This window comes from Pelodiscus sinensis, chromosome 7 (genome assembly GCF_049634645.1).
Source record: "Pelodiscus sinensis isolate JC-2024 chromosome 7, ASM4963464v1, whole genome shotgun sequence".
Classification (NCBI taxonomy): Eukaryota; Metazoa; Chordata; order Testudines; family Trionychidae; genus Pelodiscus; species Pelodiscus sinensis.
Genome location: NC_134717.1, coordinates 47,401,680 through 47,418,794, shown reverse-complemented (window position 1 = coordinate 47,418,794; position 17,115 = coordinate 47,401,680). Strand labels below are relative to the sequence as shown.

The 17,115-nt window shown below is 41.0% G+C and overlaps 1 protein-coding gene across 8 annotated transcripts in view; it reads left to right on the top strand.

The window, feature by feature from the left end:
• Window positions 1-17,115, top strand: part of ZNF385B (zinc finger protein 385B) — a 330,914-nt gene that overhangs the window by 136,532 nt on the left and 177,267 nt on the right. The window contains exon 1 of one of the 8 annotated variants that reach the window (XM_006119429.4): window positions 1,783-1,948. The exons of 6 other annotated variants lie outside the window; for them this stretch is intronic. In XM_006119429.4, coding sequence (XP_006119491.1) covers window positions 1,930-1,948 — 19 coding nt within the window. In that variant the 5' untranslated portion in view covers window positions 1,783-1,929. Of the gene's footprint in view, window positions 1-1,782; window positions 1,949-5,666; window positions 5,864-17,115 lie in introns of those variants that run through there. One more of the 8 variants, XM_075933739.1, reaches the window with a different exon arrangement.

Below are 17,115 nucleotides of genomic sequence, written 5' to 3'. Positions count from 1 at the left end.
CTTCAAAGTATTTGAAGGCTTCAATATCTGAGATATAGGTGAGAGGATTATTCTAGGAGGGGTGGGTGAGATTCTGTGGCCTGCACTGTGCAGGGGGTCAGACTGGATGGTCATAGTGGTCCCTTCTGACCTTGAAGTCTATGAGTCTGTTTGCTGGGTCTATGGCTTAACTTTTCCAGGGCTATAAAACAGTTCACACAAATAGACAGATTTTGTAAATGGATGTTTAAAACCATTGCTGTTTATTTTATAAAGTACAGACGATAGGCAGATGAAATAAATAAATCCTATAAATCCCTGTCTCTTGGTAGTCTTAGGGATTTGAGTCAGTGTCCTTTTGAAAGTTGTGGATCCCTTCCTCTGGACTTCATTCTCTTTAGAAGCCTGGAGTCTCCTTTTGTGACTCAGCCTGTCATTGTTCTCCAGCTCTGGCTAGTCTGGCAGTATAAAGGTCCCTCTCCCTCCAAAGTCCTATCACTTTGTTCCTCTGAGTCCTTCTGTGTTTTTGAGGGAGTGTCTCAACACCTTGCTCTCTTTGTTGCCCTACTAGGGAGCTTCCATTCCCAGGCCTGGAAACTAGGAATACAAGGGGCGCTGCTGTTCCCAGTCTAGCACTTGGGTTTCCGGCTCCTGGCCCAGTGTGCCAGGGCTTTTCTCTAAGCCTCAGCTGGGGGAGGGATGTCCAGGGGCAAGGTGGCTCAGCACCCACACTTTTTAAAATGTTCCCATGCCACTGATTCTGCTGCTCCTTTCCCCCTCAACCAGCTCACAAATGGTGTGGAATCAGTTCTCCTAACCTTCAGCTGTCCCATTTTTCTAAGATGCTTCTGTTTGAATTGAGGGTTTATTCAGATTAATGACTCCACTGTCCCTGGTCCAGGAGAGATGCGACACCAACCCTGATGGCAGATGGACAATGCTGCATGTACAGAAGCTTTCAATTATATACCATATTCATAAAAAACACCAGAATTAATTACTTGTACGTAGACAAGCTCCCCAGATTTTCACACTTGGATTCACTGCACTTAGCTTCACTGGCGGTACTCCAAAGGTATTGGGAGCTGCACTGATTCTTTCCTTTATATATTCTATACTTTCCATACAGATTTTTGTTTTGTACTTCTCTAATAAAAGAAGCTTTCTCTCCATTACAGCTGGTTATTGTACAGTGTATTCACGAACAGTTGATCATGGATTTCAGTAGTCAATCAGTATATCAGCCGAAAATGTCAACACTTTATTACATGTTGGTTCAAGCTAATCTTATGCCTTTGCAGAAATTGCCAAACATTCAGAAACAAGTAAACATTATTTGACTCCAGGTTAAAAAAAATCTCACATGTTATTTGAAGGAAAGTAAGTTGCACATAATTAAACCAACACAGTACTCATGTAGGCAGGCACAATTTCACTAAAGTTGGTGAAATTGAACCCACTTATACAAGGATTGAATTAGTCTAATCATTGATCTCGTCCTCAATATTTTTTTGCTTTAAGTATCTGTGTAGTAAAATATTATGAATGTTGTGCATATGGTAAGTGAGAGGGAGGAAGCATTTGGGAGGCGTTATTACTTAATGAGAGGCAGAGGTTTATTTTTAAACTAAGTGCTGGACAGACAAATTTAATATATACCACTTTAAAAAGTTCAGAGAAGTGACTTAGTTTTTCATGATGTTGCCTCACAGTCTGAGGTGGCAACAGCAACTGACAGTCTCTCTATTGTTTCACTTAGTTTCTGAGAGGTACTGTTCGCCAATGGGAATGAAGTGGCATACCTCAGCTGCCCAGAGGTGCAAACATATTTCTCAACAGGCCCTGCTCAAATCTTGCTCAAAACTTCAGTCAAGCCCCACAAAAGGAGTTTAACTCTCCCTTTACTGAATCTGCGGTGTAGAATTTATCATTCTGCTGAATTAACTATAGATGAGAAACATGCTTCTGAGTAAGTAAAGCGTTGTGGGAAGTGGCACCTTCTTTTTCAACGAACTAGCATAATGGACTGGCACTCAGTATGCTTTTTCCAGATCTATAACAAAGAGAAATGTATGTAATATTTTAGTAATTTATTTTGAAGAGCGATCCATTAACACAAGTTGTACTTATTTGCTGTGGTTCAGGCACTAAAGTATCAGTTTAGGAAATCTTAGTCTCTGATTGTTTAGTTGCCTGTGATTCATTTCTTTCAGGTGCTTTATATCTTTGGCTAACATATGCCATAGAGAGATAAAAATGCCAGAATCAGCATTTGAACTTCACTCTTGTTCAGATGGTAATCATGACATTTTCTGAAAGATGGCTATAAGTAAAAGTTTTTGTTAGTGAGACAGCTGTAAGTATTTATATCTCAGATATTACAATAAGTGTGTTTCTGTTTGCTGTGTGCTACTGGATGATTTTTTTAAAAAGTCCATTGACTTTAATAATGATCATCACTAATGACTCTTAAGATTCTGCAAAATCTTACTGAATGAAGATAGTACTATACATAATTCTATAATAGTAATTGCATTTAAAATAAAGAATACCTACACTCTGTATTTCAGGAAATATTTCCAAATTGTTCAGCTTGTGAAATGTTAATATATTGCAGTTTTCACCATTCTGCTTGGCAGCAATGTTAAAAAAGTCGGATGCCTTTCAGAAACTTCTGTGGATGTCTTATTAAGTAGCAAACAGATCAATGCTTTCCTTCCAATCTGTAAATCTTTGTTAGTTTTACAGTTGGGAGGATTAATTTGTAGAAAACAAATTAACTTCATGCAGGACAAAGGAATGTCATTGGCAGTTTTTCCAGACATCTAAATAAATGTTGATAAAGTGTTTTATTCACTGTGAATGTTATGGAACAGCCTCTGGTCTCCAAAAGCATTTTCTCATATGTTTTTGTGGCAAATTTAGATTCTCATGATTTAATTTATTTAAAACTAGAATTTGCTAGTTTAAACTAATTCTTCTTTCAGATCTGTCCTCTTACTAAAAACTATTGTGGATCATTTATTGCATCATCTTTTTTTGGTTCACCACAAACATGTTTTAACTTTCTAAGGACAAAAAATTGCCTCAGCATGATTATATGATTATGCAAATATGATAGCTAGGTTTTTTCAGATTTTATCGAAATAGATTTGCTCTTTGTCTATGTGTGTTACAATACTAAAAGCACTAGTCATTTCAAAATCATTTGCTCTAATCTTTTTATCACTGCAGTTTGTTTTTAACTGTGCTTATCTTTTCCTTGACATTCATAATGTGCAGACTTGTACACTAAACTGATGCTATAAGTTGTCCCGGTATACATCCGTTCCACACTAAAGTCGTTGATGCTTGTAAAAACTGATGTATTATAAGTCTTCCCATTCCCCGCTCTTAAGTTGCGCAACCCCCCCACCCCAAAACAACTACTACTAATTTGCACAAATGGAAGTGAGCTGCAGGAAAAACATTCCCCACTTTAAGTTGTTTCGCTATAAGTCCAAGTTTTTTTGAACATATCTTGGACGGCCTGTAACTTCATGATTGTTTCAGACCCTTTGTTTCTGTGTTACTGTGACACTATTATTGTTGCAAGAAAATACATTTTGTGGAAATTTTAATATAGTTGTCAAAAGTCTAAAAGAACAGAGGGAGCACTGGAAAGTCTGTGTTTCTCTTTTCTCTGTTCTTCCATTTCTAAGTAAGTATATCGAAATGCATTAGATTCTTTCAGAATTTCAGGTTGTCCTTTGATATGGGTGCTACGTTCAGAAGGTTCAGTTCAACATCACTGATCATAATTCTCTGCACTGCAGTTATTGTAGTAACAATATTATACATGTATATGTTGAAAACTACAGAAAATTTGAATCAAGTCATAGTTTGAGGAATTTCACCTTTCCATCTGTTAGATGAGCTCATCTTGAGCTCTTTCTATCCAAGTTTCAGTTCTGGTGAGAAAAGAGGTACTCTGTCATGTGAGAACCAACAAAATTGGACACCTACATGGATTGAAGATTATAACATTTCATATCTTCAGGATCATAAGATTTCTCAGTGTACATGGCATATGCAAATTATTGAAACAAATAACTTTGTAACTTTCCTACATAATCAAGACTTTCAGGCCAGATTTTTTAAGACTCATGCACCCATTTTGAAAACTGGGTAACTGCTCATAAATGGATTGATAGATAAGCAGTTACCCAACTGCATGCGTAAATGTTCTGTCTTTTTGCTGACTGATATTGGTGATTGTATGAGGATCTGCAAATTTGGCCCTCGGTGGCAAAAATTGTTTTTCACTTTTATTTGCTATACCACTAAAACTCCCAAAGTAAAGTTTAGGGTTATCATATGTTGTAATTTTAGACACACAAAATATTTGGAAAATGACATTCAAATACCCTAATATTTGAAAGTGTAATCTCTTCTGAATAAATTCAGGAAAGATTCATCTTGAGCTCTTTCTATCCAATGCTCTAATGAAGAAACAACAAAAAGTAATCATTTTGGAGGTTAAAACGGCTTAAACCTTCTGCAGGGGAAAAAGGTTATTATTTACATTTCAGATGAAAGGAGTATTTGTGAGTTCATCTGAGTCTTGTATTCATACCTGATTTAAAATGAGCCATGATGTACTGCAGTTTCTCTGGTACATTACATAAACTTCCTTGTTCTAAACCACGCAGTAGCTTGAAATATGCAAACAGCACTGAAAGGAACCTTGCAGCAGCTTTTCCAGAAGCAGGAAGCCTAATATTTACACAATAATCAATAAGGCCAGGGACACAGACAAGTAATAACCTCTTCTAGAAAACTTAGTTTAACTGGTAAAAGAAGCTAGGATCTTTTTCAAACAACAGCTTTCTTATATTAGCTAGATTTGGGAAAAATCGAGGGATGGTTTGTTGGCTGTGATTTCGAGTTGTGGAATCAAAGCCAGGTGTTGTTCACGGGCATGTTATGTTTCGTGTGGACTTGTAAAGTTTGTGCGACAGGAGGTTCCAGTTTTTGATCGGTGCTCTCATTTACATGATCATAAACATTTAAAGATGATGACAGACCCAAATTTACTACTGATAGCTTGGCTTCTTTGGGGTAAGGTAGAATTGGAAGCTTGTTTACGTACCTTAACTCTTCTCCTCACCAATTAGCTCCTTTACTTGATCTGTCTTGGTTGTGTCTATCTTGAAGGCCAAATTCTGCTCCACTGCTGAGGGATGTGCAAGCGAAGGGAGGATGCTGCAGTCCATGTACAATTGCAGTCCCTTTGCAGTTCATCTGAATGCAGGGATTGATGTTCTTCCATCTAGCATTCCCCAGCATTCAAGATACCCCAAAGAGATGATGAGGGGCAGGGAGGATGCTAGGCTGTGGTTACCGATCACTTCTGAATAGTTGTAACAGGAAGAGTCCTCTTCACAGCATTCTCCCAGTCCTCTAAGGCTGCATGAGGTTCCCAGCACAGGCCAGTATCTGTAAAGCACAGTGGAACCCTAAACTTGTACAGTCTCTGTGATAGAGAACACTTTACCAGCTGGATCCTGAGACTAACTTTGCAACCACCATTGTAGGTTTAAAGAGTTGAAAGTACTAGGTACCTTTCAGAACTAGGCTATACGTGTTTTTAAAAGAAAAAAGTTAGTCTTATATGCAATTGTAACAACACTCTCCTCCATTTGCAGAACAGACTGTTACTAAAGACAGAAGGCTTGTCTACACGTACAGTGCTGCAGCGGTAATGCTTAGTGAAGATGCTAACCTACATAGACAGGAGATCTTCTCCTGTTGATGAAGGTTCTCCACTTTCCTGAGAATTGGTGGCTGTGGTAATGGGAGAAGTCCACTCTTTCTACGCCTGTAATTATGTGGTTATACTAATGTAAGTTGGTGGGGTAGACCACGCCTCACAACTTCAGCTGATAGCTAGATAAGACTGTTTTCTTAAGGGGAAGAAATAGGGTGTTAGATCCACAGGGTGACTGTATAGGCAAGTTCAGCCTGGCCTGGTTTCCTCTCTCCTCCACCCCCCAGAGACCAGTACTATATGGTGTCCCTATGTAGGGAGTAGGGTTGCCAGGTGTCCGGTTTTGGCCTGTACAGTCCATTGTTTCTGGCCCCTGTCTGATTTACAAAAGAAGAAGAAAATACCGGTATTTTCTGTTTCTCTCGGACGGAAGGCCAGTAGGGACATTCTTCCCCTGCCACCTCTGGCAAGAGCACAGTGATCTTTTTTTGGGGGAGAGGGGAGCTCCCTGGGTTTTTTTTTTTTTTTTGCTCAGCCAATTTTTTTTTCCTGCCAAGTTTGGGATTTTTTGTGAAAGTATCTGGCAATCCTACAAGGGAGGGGTGAAAGGGAGGAGGGAATTGATGCAATGTGGTGAGTCCAAGGGGTGGTTGTGGGGAACCAAGGTCAGTCTGTCTGGCTCTTCCCAGGATTTGGGAGGAGTTAATTCCCCTTTGGTGCTCCTAGGGGTTGTAGAGAGGATAGATAAGCTACCAGGACCATGTGTTACATGCAGAAGTTTGGGGGGCCTGGTTTGGCCTGATCCAGTTCAGCCTGTTTCTCTCCTGCAGACCCCTACTCTGGCATCTTGCTGGATTAGGCTGTGTGGTGCCTGTCCCATCTACCTCTCCTGGGAATGTTCAGTGATTTTGGCATAACAAGGAGAATAAGAGAAGGGAAATGGAAGTGTAACTTTTTTTTACAACTTAACCAACTTTAGCTGTATACAATTCCATGAATCAACCAAACCACCTTTATAGACTATACAGTTTTCCCCCCTGTCAAATATCAAAGGACGTGAACAATAGAGATTTTAGCGCTTCCCAAGGAAAAGGTCACCAGAATCTTCTCTAATGGAACGTGTTAGGCAGCCTAAATATGGGGTTGCCTACTGTTATTTTCTCTTCACAGTCCTGCATACATTCTTGAATTGATTTGTAATATTATTCATCTGGGTATATGTGTGTACGTGGAAGCACTGGTGCTGCTCAGTTAAATTACTAACATTTTTTTAGCACAAAGACAACTCATTTTACCAAACCTCATTTTCAGAAATCACCTAAACTAGTTTAACTGGAAACTTCAATAAATAAAATAAAATGCAATTTAGGATTAGACTTGGAAAGTTTCAGCCCAAATGTTTGTTTTTGTAAAGTTAAAAGCAAACTTATAAGGGCCTTATAATGTAAAGTTTTACACAACCTTTACTATGTTACATGCTAAGTTGCATGCCTTTATATGCATCACCTGTTTTAAAGACATACGCAAATGAGCAAAATTAAAGTTGTTTTATGAAACATAACTGAATTCCCTAACTTTTTGTGATTGAACTTTCAACTGTATCATGGTGTTTGTCAATAGTTACAGTTGTGTAAGAAATGTCTTTTGACACCCTGTTCCAAAAGTGGTATTACCAGAACTTTCAAGCACACTCCATGAACACAGCTCCCTCTCCACACACACACACACACACACACACACACACACACACACACACACACACACACACACACACACACACACACACACACACACACACCTTGGTCCAGATACCTTTTTGATAACATGACTTTCCCTAATTGAGAAACATAGTGATAAATGGGGATATGTAACACCCTCAGATAATGTTACATATATCACCAGAAGTTTATATATGATTATATATATTACCAGAAGTTGTTAGATACTGTGCCTTATCTTCAAGATCACCAATCAGCTAGTGATAGAAATGTAGCCGTGTTAGTCTGGTGTAGCTGAAACAAAATACAGGACTATGTAGCACTTTAAAGACTAACAAGATGGTTTATTAGATGATGAGCTTTCGTGGGCCAGACCCACTTCCTCAGATCAAATAGTGGAAGAAAATAGTCACAACCATATATACCAAAGGATACAATTAAAAAAAAGTGAACACATATGAAAAGGACAAATCACATTTCAGAACAGAAGGGGGATGGGGGGGGAGGAAGGTAAATGTCTCTGAGCTAATGATATTAGAGGTGGGGAAAGGTAAATGTCTGTGAGCTAATGGTATTAGAGGTGATAATTGGGGAAGCTATCTTTGTAATGGGTAAGGTAGTTGGTGTCTTTGTTGAGCCCGACATGTAGTGAGGATTTTTCTGATAAGAGCACTTCTATTTTATATTGTTTCCACTTGACATCCTTCTTGTAAAGTCATATGGATGGAGTTTTGGAATAAATGAGTGTTCTTCTAAAGCTTCCTTGTGCAAATGAATTAAATATTTTAAGTGTTTGTTTCTATAAGTATTTAGATAATAATTAAAAAATTCTCTTTTTTTAAGAAGTAGACATTTCAGCCATCATCCTCAATAAATATTTAACAAAACATGTTTATTAACCTGACATGTTCTTCCTAATTCAGTAGGGGGCCTGAAAGATTTAAGTTTGTGGGAATGCAGAGAGCTTTTCATAAAGCTGTTTAAATTTATAATTCTGTTTGGTGCTTAGAAAGCATGAACACACGTGATTATAAAAAGCCAAGATACTTCCATAAGCACTTGACACAAAATATCAGTGCTAGAGTCCAGCCCATTACTGTTGCATTGCACTGTACCTGTGTGCTACAGCTTCATGTTCAGCCAGATAGCTATATATTGAGCTATATTAAACTGTGATCTATTGTCCAGGTATTCTCCTTGCCCTCTGTAGGCTTTACACTGAAACTTCCAGGACTGTGAAAAAGCTAGAATACATCAAATACATTCTAGAATCCTAAGGCTCTGTTTTAATTTAATATAATTGTGTTTTAATGATTGTTTCTGAGACATGACATAAATACAATTACAAGAGCAATTCCAGGCTCTAAGCCATCAAATTATTCCCAAAGAGCTATACAAATGAATAATGGGACTGATTCTGCAAAGTGTGCTACAAAGTAAGAAGTCGTTACTCACATGCATCAGTAAAGTTAAAGGTCTGAACCTTGAGGACTTATATGGTCCAACCCTGGCTTTGTTATATGAATGATACACCAGGCCATTTGATTCTCTGTTTTGGGAAAATAATTATTCACTAATTATTTAAAATGCTAACAGTAGGTAAAACCTCTAGTGTAGCCTCAATTTTTGTATTGTTCTTTATGCTTGAAATGTGTTTTGAAGTGTTTTGAACAGGGCCAGCCTTACGGGAAATAGTGCCCTGGGCAAACTTGCATTTTGGTGCCCCTGCCCTCCCTACCGTGGGCATGGTGTCCCCTCATTTCCCTTGGAAGCTGCTCAGTCCCTTGCCTCCGCTGAGTGCAGGGCTATAGTCTCTCCCCCTTGCAAAGGGAGTTGTCACAGTCCTTCTTGGCCAAGCCCTTCCTTTAAGAGCTACGTGGGGAATGGATAATTTTAGTTTAAATATTTTCCCCAAGATATCACACACAAAAGGCAGGCTGCTGTTTTTGAATGGCATCAGATTGTGAAATAAAACAGTGGGTAAAAGAACTGACTGGGTCACTCACCCTTCAGTGGGTTCTTCCTCCACAGTTTGAGCTGCTTTGCAGAAGCACTGGCAGCTCCCTTGCTATAGCAGCACTTGCCCCTTATGTCTGATGCTCTGCCTGCAGCTCATGGTGAGCTCCATGCTGTCAGATGGGGACTGCATCTTGACCCTCCTGCAGCCCCTCTGGCCACTCCTGACTCACAAGGGGCCGTTTCAGATTGTGGTGGGGCTGAGGGAGGCAACTTTAACTGTGATTCCAGAGGATACTTACGCACCTGAAATCTCTAGGGTTTTTGTTTGATTGTTTGTGTTTTTGGGGGGGAGGAGGAAGTTTGGAGCAGAGGTTGGTTTTTGCAAATAACTTAGAAATTAGCTGCTGATTTCACAGTATACAGAATTCCTAAAACAGTTTCATCAGTAATAATTAAATTATTTACAGATAGGGAAAGCAAGAAAAATGCTGCTTGAGAACTTGCTAGAGTTGAAATTCAGTGATATAAACGTCTGAATAGGGCACGTTACAAATGGACAAGTGAATGAATAGTTAAATCAACAAATCATGTCTGGTTTTAGGATATTTATTTTGTATATCTTGACATGTGATATAGTGGCTTTTGCTGTTTTGTTATAGTGATGTTGATGCCCGGATCCGAGCTACAAGGTGAGTGAAGTAAAGATGTTAAGGACTAGTCGACTATCAGATAGTCAGTCAACTAGTCAATTCCCCCTCCCTCCCGTGCTGCCTCTATCAGATAGGCAGCAATGTGGGGGGGAGGGGAAGAAGGGGTACTTCAAAGCGGCCGTGCTGCACAGCTGAGCCGTTTCAAAGGAGCAGCCGCAGCACAGCTGTGTGGCACTACCCCTTTAAAATGCCAAGGCACCATGGAGCCTGGGGTCAGCTGGGGACTCCCCAGTGGTATTTCCCCAGAACCTGGGGTCACTGGGGAGTCCCTACTTGACCCCGGGCACCACGGTGCTGTCCCTTTGACATGCCGAGGCGACATGTCAGAGGGGCAGCTGCCACACAGCTGAGCCAGGCATGAGCCCCTTTGAAATTCCATCGACTACTCAACTAGTCAATTAACTGCAATTTAACTTATTTAGAGTGAAATATCATCTTTAATTGGACCAAATATGTTTGGTGACAGACACAGCCTCCTCAAAGGTCTTGTTACCAGCAAAGGTGTACTAGTAAACTAAATTTAATGGGCCTGATCTTAAACGATGTTAAATGCCTTTGTCCCAGAAGATGATCTGACCTGGAAACCACTGTATCTGTCACCGGCAGATTTCTCAGCTCCAGTCCAAATAACACAGACACATATAGTGTTCAAATTTAACAGTATATTGTAAAGTACAAAAAATAACAGGTAAGTTAAAACAATGGATTTATAAACACTGAACAGATAAAACAACCCCTCATCCACTGATATAATAGAAGACAGAATAGCTATAACAACTGGCAGAACTCAATACTCAGTGGCTACATCTAGACTGGAATGATTTTCCAGAAATGCTTTCAACGGAAAAGTTTTCCATTAAAAGCATTTTCGGAAAAGAGCATCTAGATTGGCACAGACGCTTTTCCGCAAAAGCACTTTTTGCAGAAAAGCGTCCGTGGCCAATCTAGACATGCTTTTGCGCAACAAAGCCCCAATCGCCATTTTCGCGTTCAGGGCTTTTTTGCGCAAAACAAATCTCAGCTGTCTACACTGCCCCTTTTGTGCAAAAGGGACTTTTGCCCGAACGGGAGCAGCATAGTATTTCCGCAAAAAGCACTGATTTCTTACAGTAGGAAGTCAGTGCTTTTGCAGAAATTCAAGCAGCCAGTGTAGACAGCTGGCAAGTTTTTCCGGAAAAGCGGCTGATTTTCCGGAAAAACTGGCCAGTCTAGACACAGCCAGTCTGTCTGAGGCAGCTTGAAGCTCAGGACCTTCAACCCTTTAGCTCCTGGTAGTTTTCAGGGGAGGAACACTTAGGCATCCTGATGCTCTGGTGTTAGCGGTGGTATTACAAACAGGTTAGTTTTCTGCTTAGCCTCTGCCTTCGCAACGGACCAGCATACAGTTTATGAATTGCAGACAGAGCAGTTCTGGGTGCCTTGAAGGGCCTTTGCCACAGCAGGCGCAGAACTATGGCAGAGCTCTGTGGTCACAAATCCGATGTTGTGGGGAGAAGCAGGTAGCTGAGGCTTGCTGGGCTGTTGCTACAGCTGTGGGCCAAAGCACCTTGTGGGCGCCAGCGGAGTCAGGTCTGGTCTGTCACTGGATTGGGACTTCACCATGGTCTCTGATGATGGAATGACTCTCCTCCAGGGTTGCACGGAAAACTGCCAACCCGATCTTCTCAGAAATCTGGATTTTATAGAGCCCAAGGCAGGAAAACTCTGAAGGTTCCGAGTGCAAAAGCAAGGCGTACTCAGTGCAAAGCTTTGGTGCCTTGTGCAGATTCTGTGCGGTGTGCAGCTTGGTGGTGCTGTGAGCATAACCACATGATGTGTGCAAAGGTGGTGTTTTGGTGGCAACAGTCTCTTGGGTTCCATTTTTAATTGTCTCCGTTCACAGACGCCATTTTGATTTTTACAATGTCCATACTGCTAACAGTTCTTCTCCAGGTCTCTGTAGCTCAAAAGAGCTAATTTCTCACCAACCAAAGCTGACCAAAATTTTTAAAAAGATATTACGTCACCCAGCTTGCTTCTGTGTTGGTGTTTCACCAGGTTTAAAGCTTGAACTCTTTTTGCATCTCAACTTTGTCATTTAAAAAAAAACCAGACCTCCCTCCATAATTTCCCACAACTGTGAAAATCATGAAGACTAAAAGCTTAAAACATATATTACATAAAGTCCTAAAAAATAAAAAGCAGCAAGGGTGAAGCATTGCATGGGAGGTAGGGGATGGGGTAGAGTCTATATTCCCACTAAGTTCTCTCTGAGTTTAAGGGCCTGATTGAAACTGCAAGTCACAACAATCACATCATGAGTGACTTCCAGAGCATGAAAGATTGCAGGTTAAGATGGGAGCAAAGAAAATTTCCTATTCTTAATCTTGATGCAAAAACAACACTGTGCCCAACAACAGCTTTGGCAAGACCCCTTGCCCTGAGAAATTTCAGTGTAGTAGTAAGTACATCTTGTAGTGAAAACAAACAAAACCTGAGGGTGTGGATGATAATCAGGAATTGAATGAAAGATGTGTGTATGGTGGCCATATTTTTTTAACCGAAATTAGGAACACATTAGCCATGTCCCCTGATGCCCGTTAGCCTCGCCTGCCTGCCATAAAAAGTCCCACCTCTGGAGGTAGTACTCCCGGGGTCAAGATGGACATATGACTGGAAGTAAAAGGTGATGTGTGACCCCTCTAAGAACTCCACCCACTGTCCTCTACCAGGGTTTAGTTCTCATAGAAGCAAACCTTCCCCCCCCCCCCCCCCCCCAATGGAACTATGCACCAATTGTATTAACCCAATTTTCATTGCATTAACTCATCGGGAGAGACTGGGGATGCTTCTATTTCAGTGGTTACAAACTTTTTGGCCCATGAACCACCTGACTTAATGTAAACCTTTCCGCAGTCCACCAGTCACAATGGAAACTCACCTTTAATTACATCATTATGCCTGAGCCATTTTGCTAGTGCTGCAGCTAGGGAGAATGGTTTAATTTAAATTATTAAACAGATTAAGCATTTTAATTTTCTCATGTTAGTTTATCAAACTTCATTTTAAACGATGTAAAATATTAATTTATGTCCAACACAAAAGGTTTCAATGTTTTCTTTATTTGCGGCAGGAGTGGGGAGCCTTTTTTGGGTTGGGAGCCATTGACCCACAGAAAAATCAGTTGGGGACCACACATGTGAGAGGCAAAAAAGTCCCCAAACCTCCAATGCTCACTGATGTGGCCGCCAACTGAGACACCTCACTCCTCTTGTACTCCCCCCCCCCCCCCCCAAACTAATCTGATAGCTTTCTTTGATAAGATAACGAGCCTTGTGGATAAGGGAGAAGCGGTGGATGTCATATACCTAGACTTTAGTAAGGCATTTGATACGGTCTCGCATGATATTCTTATTGATAAACTAGGCAAATATAACTTAGATAGGGCCACGATAAGGTGGGTGCATAATTGGCTGGATAACCGTAGTCAGAGAGTTGTTGTTAACGGTTCTAAATCCTGCTGGAAAGGGATAACAAGTGGAGTTCCTCAAGGGTCTGTTTTGGGACCCGTACTGTTCAATATCTTCATCAATGACATAGATATTGGGATAGAGAGTACGCTTATTAAGTTTGCAGATGATACCAAACTGGGTGGGGTTGCGACTTCTTTGGAAGATAGGGACATAATTCAAAATGACCTTAGCAAGTTAGAGAAATGGTCAGAGGTAAACAGGATGAGGTTTAATAAAGAGAAATGCAAAGTGCTCCACTTAGGAAGGAACAATCAGTTCCATACATACAAGATGGGAAGCGACTGTCTAGGAAGGAGCATGGCGGAAAGGGATCTAGGGGTCATAGTGGACCACAAGTTGAATATGAGTCAACAGTGTGATGCTGTTGCAAAAAAAGCAAATATGATTCTAGGTTGTATCAACAGGTGTGTTGTAAGCAAAACTCGTGAAGTCATTCTGCCGCTCTACTCTGCACTAGTTAGGCCTCAGCTGGAGTACTGTGTCCAGTTCTGGGCGCCACATTTCAAGAAAGATGTGGAGAAATTGGAAAGGGTACAGAGAAGAGCGACAAGAATGATTAAAGGTCTAGAGAACATGACCTATGAAGGAAGACTGAAAGAATTGGGCTTGTTTAGTTTGGAAAGGAGAAGACTAAGAGGGGACATGATAGCAGTTTTCAGGTATCTAAAAGGATGTCACAAGAAGGAGAGAGAAAAATTGTTCTCCTTGGCCTCTGTGGATAGGACACGAAGCAATGGACTTAAACTGCAGCAAGGGAGTTTTAGGTTGGACACTGGGAAAAACTTACTGTCAGTGTGAGCTGCCTAGGGAGGCTGTGGAATCTCCATCTCTGGAGATATTTAAGAAAAAGTTAGAGAGACATCTATCAGGGATAGTCTAGATGGTACTGGGTCCTGCAGTGAGGGCAGGGGACTGGACTCAATGATCTTGTGAGGTTCCTTCCAGTTTTGATGTTCTATGATTCTAATATTTCCCATTGAACAACATCTTTTAATGTCTGGGATAGAGGAAACCACACTCAAAAGTCATCAGAGGAACACCTACAGTAGCAGAAGGTTAATGGGTCATACATAAGATCTTTCTGAAAATGAAGTTAAAATACAAACATAAAATGTAGTATTTTAATGGTAATGTTTTGCTGCAAGGCAGAAAAAACATAATTCATGGTATTGTATGATCTGTGTAAAGAGGGCCAATTTGAATTCAAGGCTCACATCCTTTCCTTACCTCACAACTCAGCCAGGGCATTAGATAGATTTACACTTTATTCAAAGCTTCATTCAATCTAGATTTTCTTTTATGTTGGCCTTCACAAGTAAACATTTGAAAGCAGCTTTAAAATCCAGCATTACTTAAAAATGCATTTTGCTTGTGTTAACATGATTTCCCAGGGCCTAGAGATTTGATCAGATGTCATAGATTTGGGAATGACATTATAGTGGATGGCTTTTTGTTTTCTATTTTCAGTCAGTCAGTTTGCTGCTGCTACCATAGCAGCCCTTCTGTGGCTTAAGATACTATACAGTTAGGTTCTGCCAAAATGTCATCATGTCTTAGTTGAAAACTAGATGGGAATATCTATATTATTTATAAAAATGGCGATCGGGGCTTTTTTGCGGAAAACTGTGTCTAGATTGGCCACAGACGCTTTTCCTCAAAAAGTGCTTTTGCGGAAAAGCATCCTGCCAATCTAGACGCGATTTTCCGAAAATGCTTTTAACGGAAAACTTTTCCGTTAAAAGCATTTTCGGAAAATCATGCCAGTGTAGACGTAGCCCCTATGTTTGAACTAATGTCTATAATTAAAGTCTGTCAACACTCTTCAGTTTTTTGACAAAAGTTAACTTTTGTTGACACGCTAGTGGAGGTATATACATTGAAATGTTCTTCCTGCCACTGTAATTCCTATGCTTTGCGGACTTAAAAAGCCCACCACTACAAGAGGGGAAAAGAGACTTGTGTTGGTGTCATTTGGGCAATGTGATGTCAGTGCAGACATCGCATTCCTTACATTGGCTATTGACTGCTGTTCTTGTCAATTTCATGGCTCTACTGGATCCCACACTGGGTTTCTGCCCATTCCATTTGGTGCCAGGCTACCATGCATGCTCCTGGCTTGGGCTGATGTCTATGCTCCCTGCAGGGAGCCTTGCTGTCCCCTGGAATCCTGGCTTCCTGCTCCCCACTGGGTGTACAGCAACTGAGTAGAGTCTGGATGTGGATTTCCCCAATGTAGGTACAAAGCTCCAGGCAACTTCCTCACCACTCCCAGCAGGATCAGTACTGATCCCACACCTTCTCCAGGATTCCACTTTGTGGATGCTCTGATTTCCAGTTTGCTTCTTCAGGAACATGTAATGAAATAACCAGTCAGGCTTTGCAAAGCGTTCCAAAATCAGTCACTATTTTCTTTAGCTAATGCAAGCAGGATTGATGATAGACTTTGTTGGGCACTGTGGGGAGGTGTTTTGGCTCTGGGCCCCCAGAAGTGGCGGGGGCCTCGGGTGGAAGGGGCAGGATTAGGGTTCAGCCAGCCCTCAGCAATGCCGAGACTGTGCCTCTCCCCCAACAGTGCTCGGAGCTCTGGCAGCAATTTAAAGGGCCCAGAGGGTCTAGCTGCTATGACTGCTACCGCAGCAGGCACAGTTTGGAGCCCCAGACTCTTTTTTTAAATGGCTGGGCAAAAGGAGGAAACTGTTCCCTTTCCTCTCTTCCCTCATCAGTGGCCCAAAGTGCAAGAAATATATAGATCTGGAAAAATATAAGACAGCTATATGCATTTTCCTACCTCAGCTTCCTCACCATTCTGGAGAGTTCTTTAGGTTTAGATCAGAGTCCTTTAGGGTGTGCAGGATTCCCCTCCAGCCTATGGCTTCTCCTCTGGATTATAGTCTCTTTCTGACCCATATGGTCAATGCCCTTTTGGTGTTATTGCTCAAGCTTCCTTTTTACAATGTACGGGGAAGAGCCCCTTAATTTGTAACATCCAGTCCCCTTTGGCAGAGGACAGAACAGATCAACTTGGGGTTATCCAGTTCCCTCATTGGGTGATTCTTTGCTTAGTTATCAGCTCTCGAGTTCAGACTTGAAAAACTAGTTCCCTTAGGTGGTGACCAACTCTTTGTAAAAGGGGGTGTCCATCTGAATGGATTGCCACCTTCCTTTGTAGGAAACTCTCAGAATTTCTTCTGCCACTACCTTTTGGGTTTTGGCTCAGTATGGAGGCAAAAGATAAGATAGAAAAGGCAGACAAGCCCCTCATGCAAAATGAAATTTGCAATCTGACAGACACACATGGAGAATCCTCAGCATCAAACAGAACTCATATACGGTACGTAGATTTCCCATTCTACTACTGCTCAAATAGTGGGAAAAGAGAGAATAAGAAGCCAATAAAAATAGGAGAGCCTATTTGAGACCATAAAGCCATGAAAGCTTAAGCTATTGAGCAAGTGAAAGACAGGAGAATGATCACAAGCGTTTAGGGC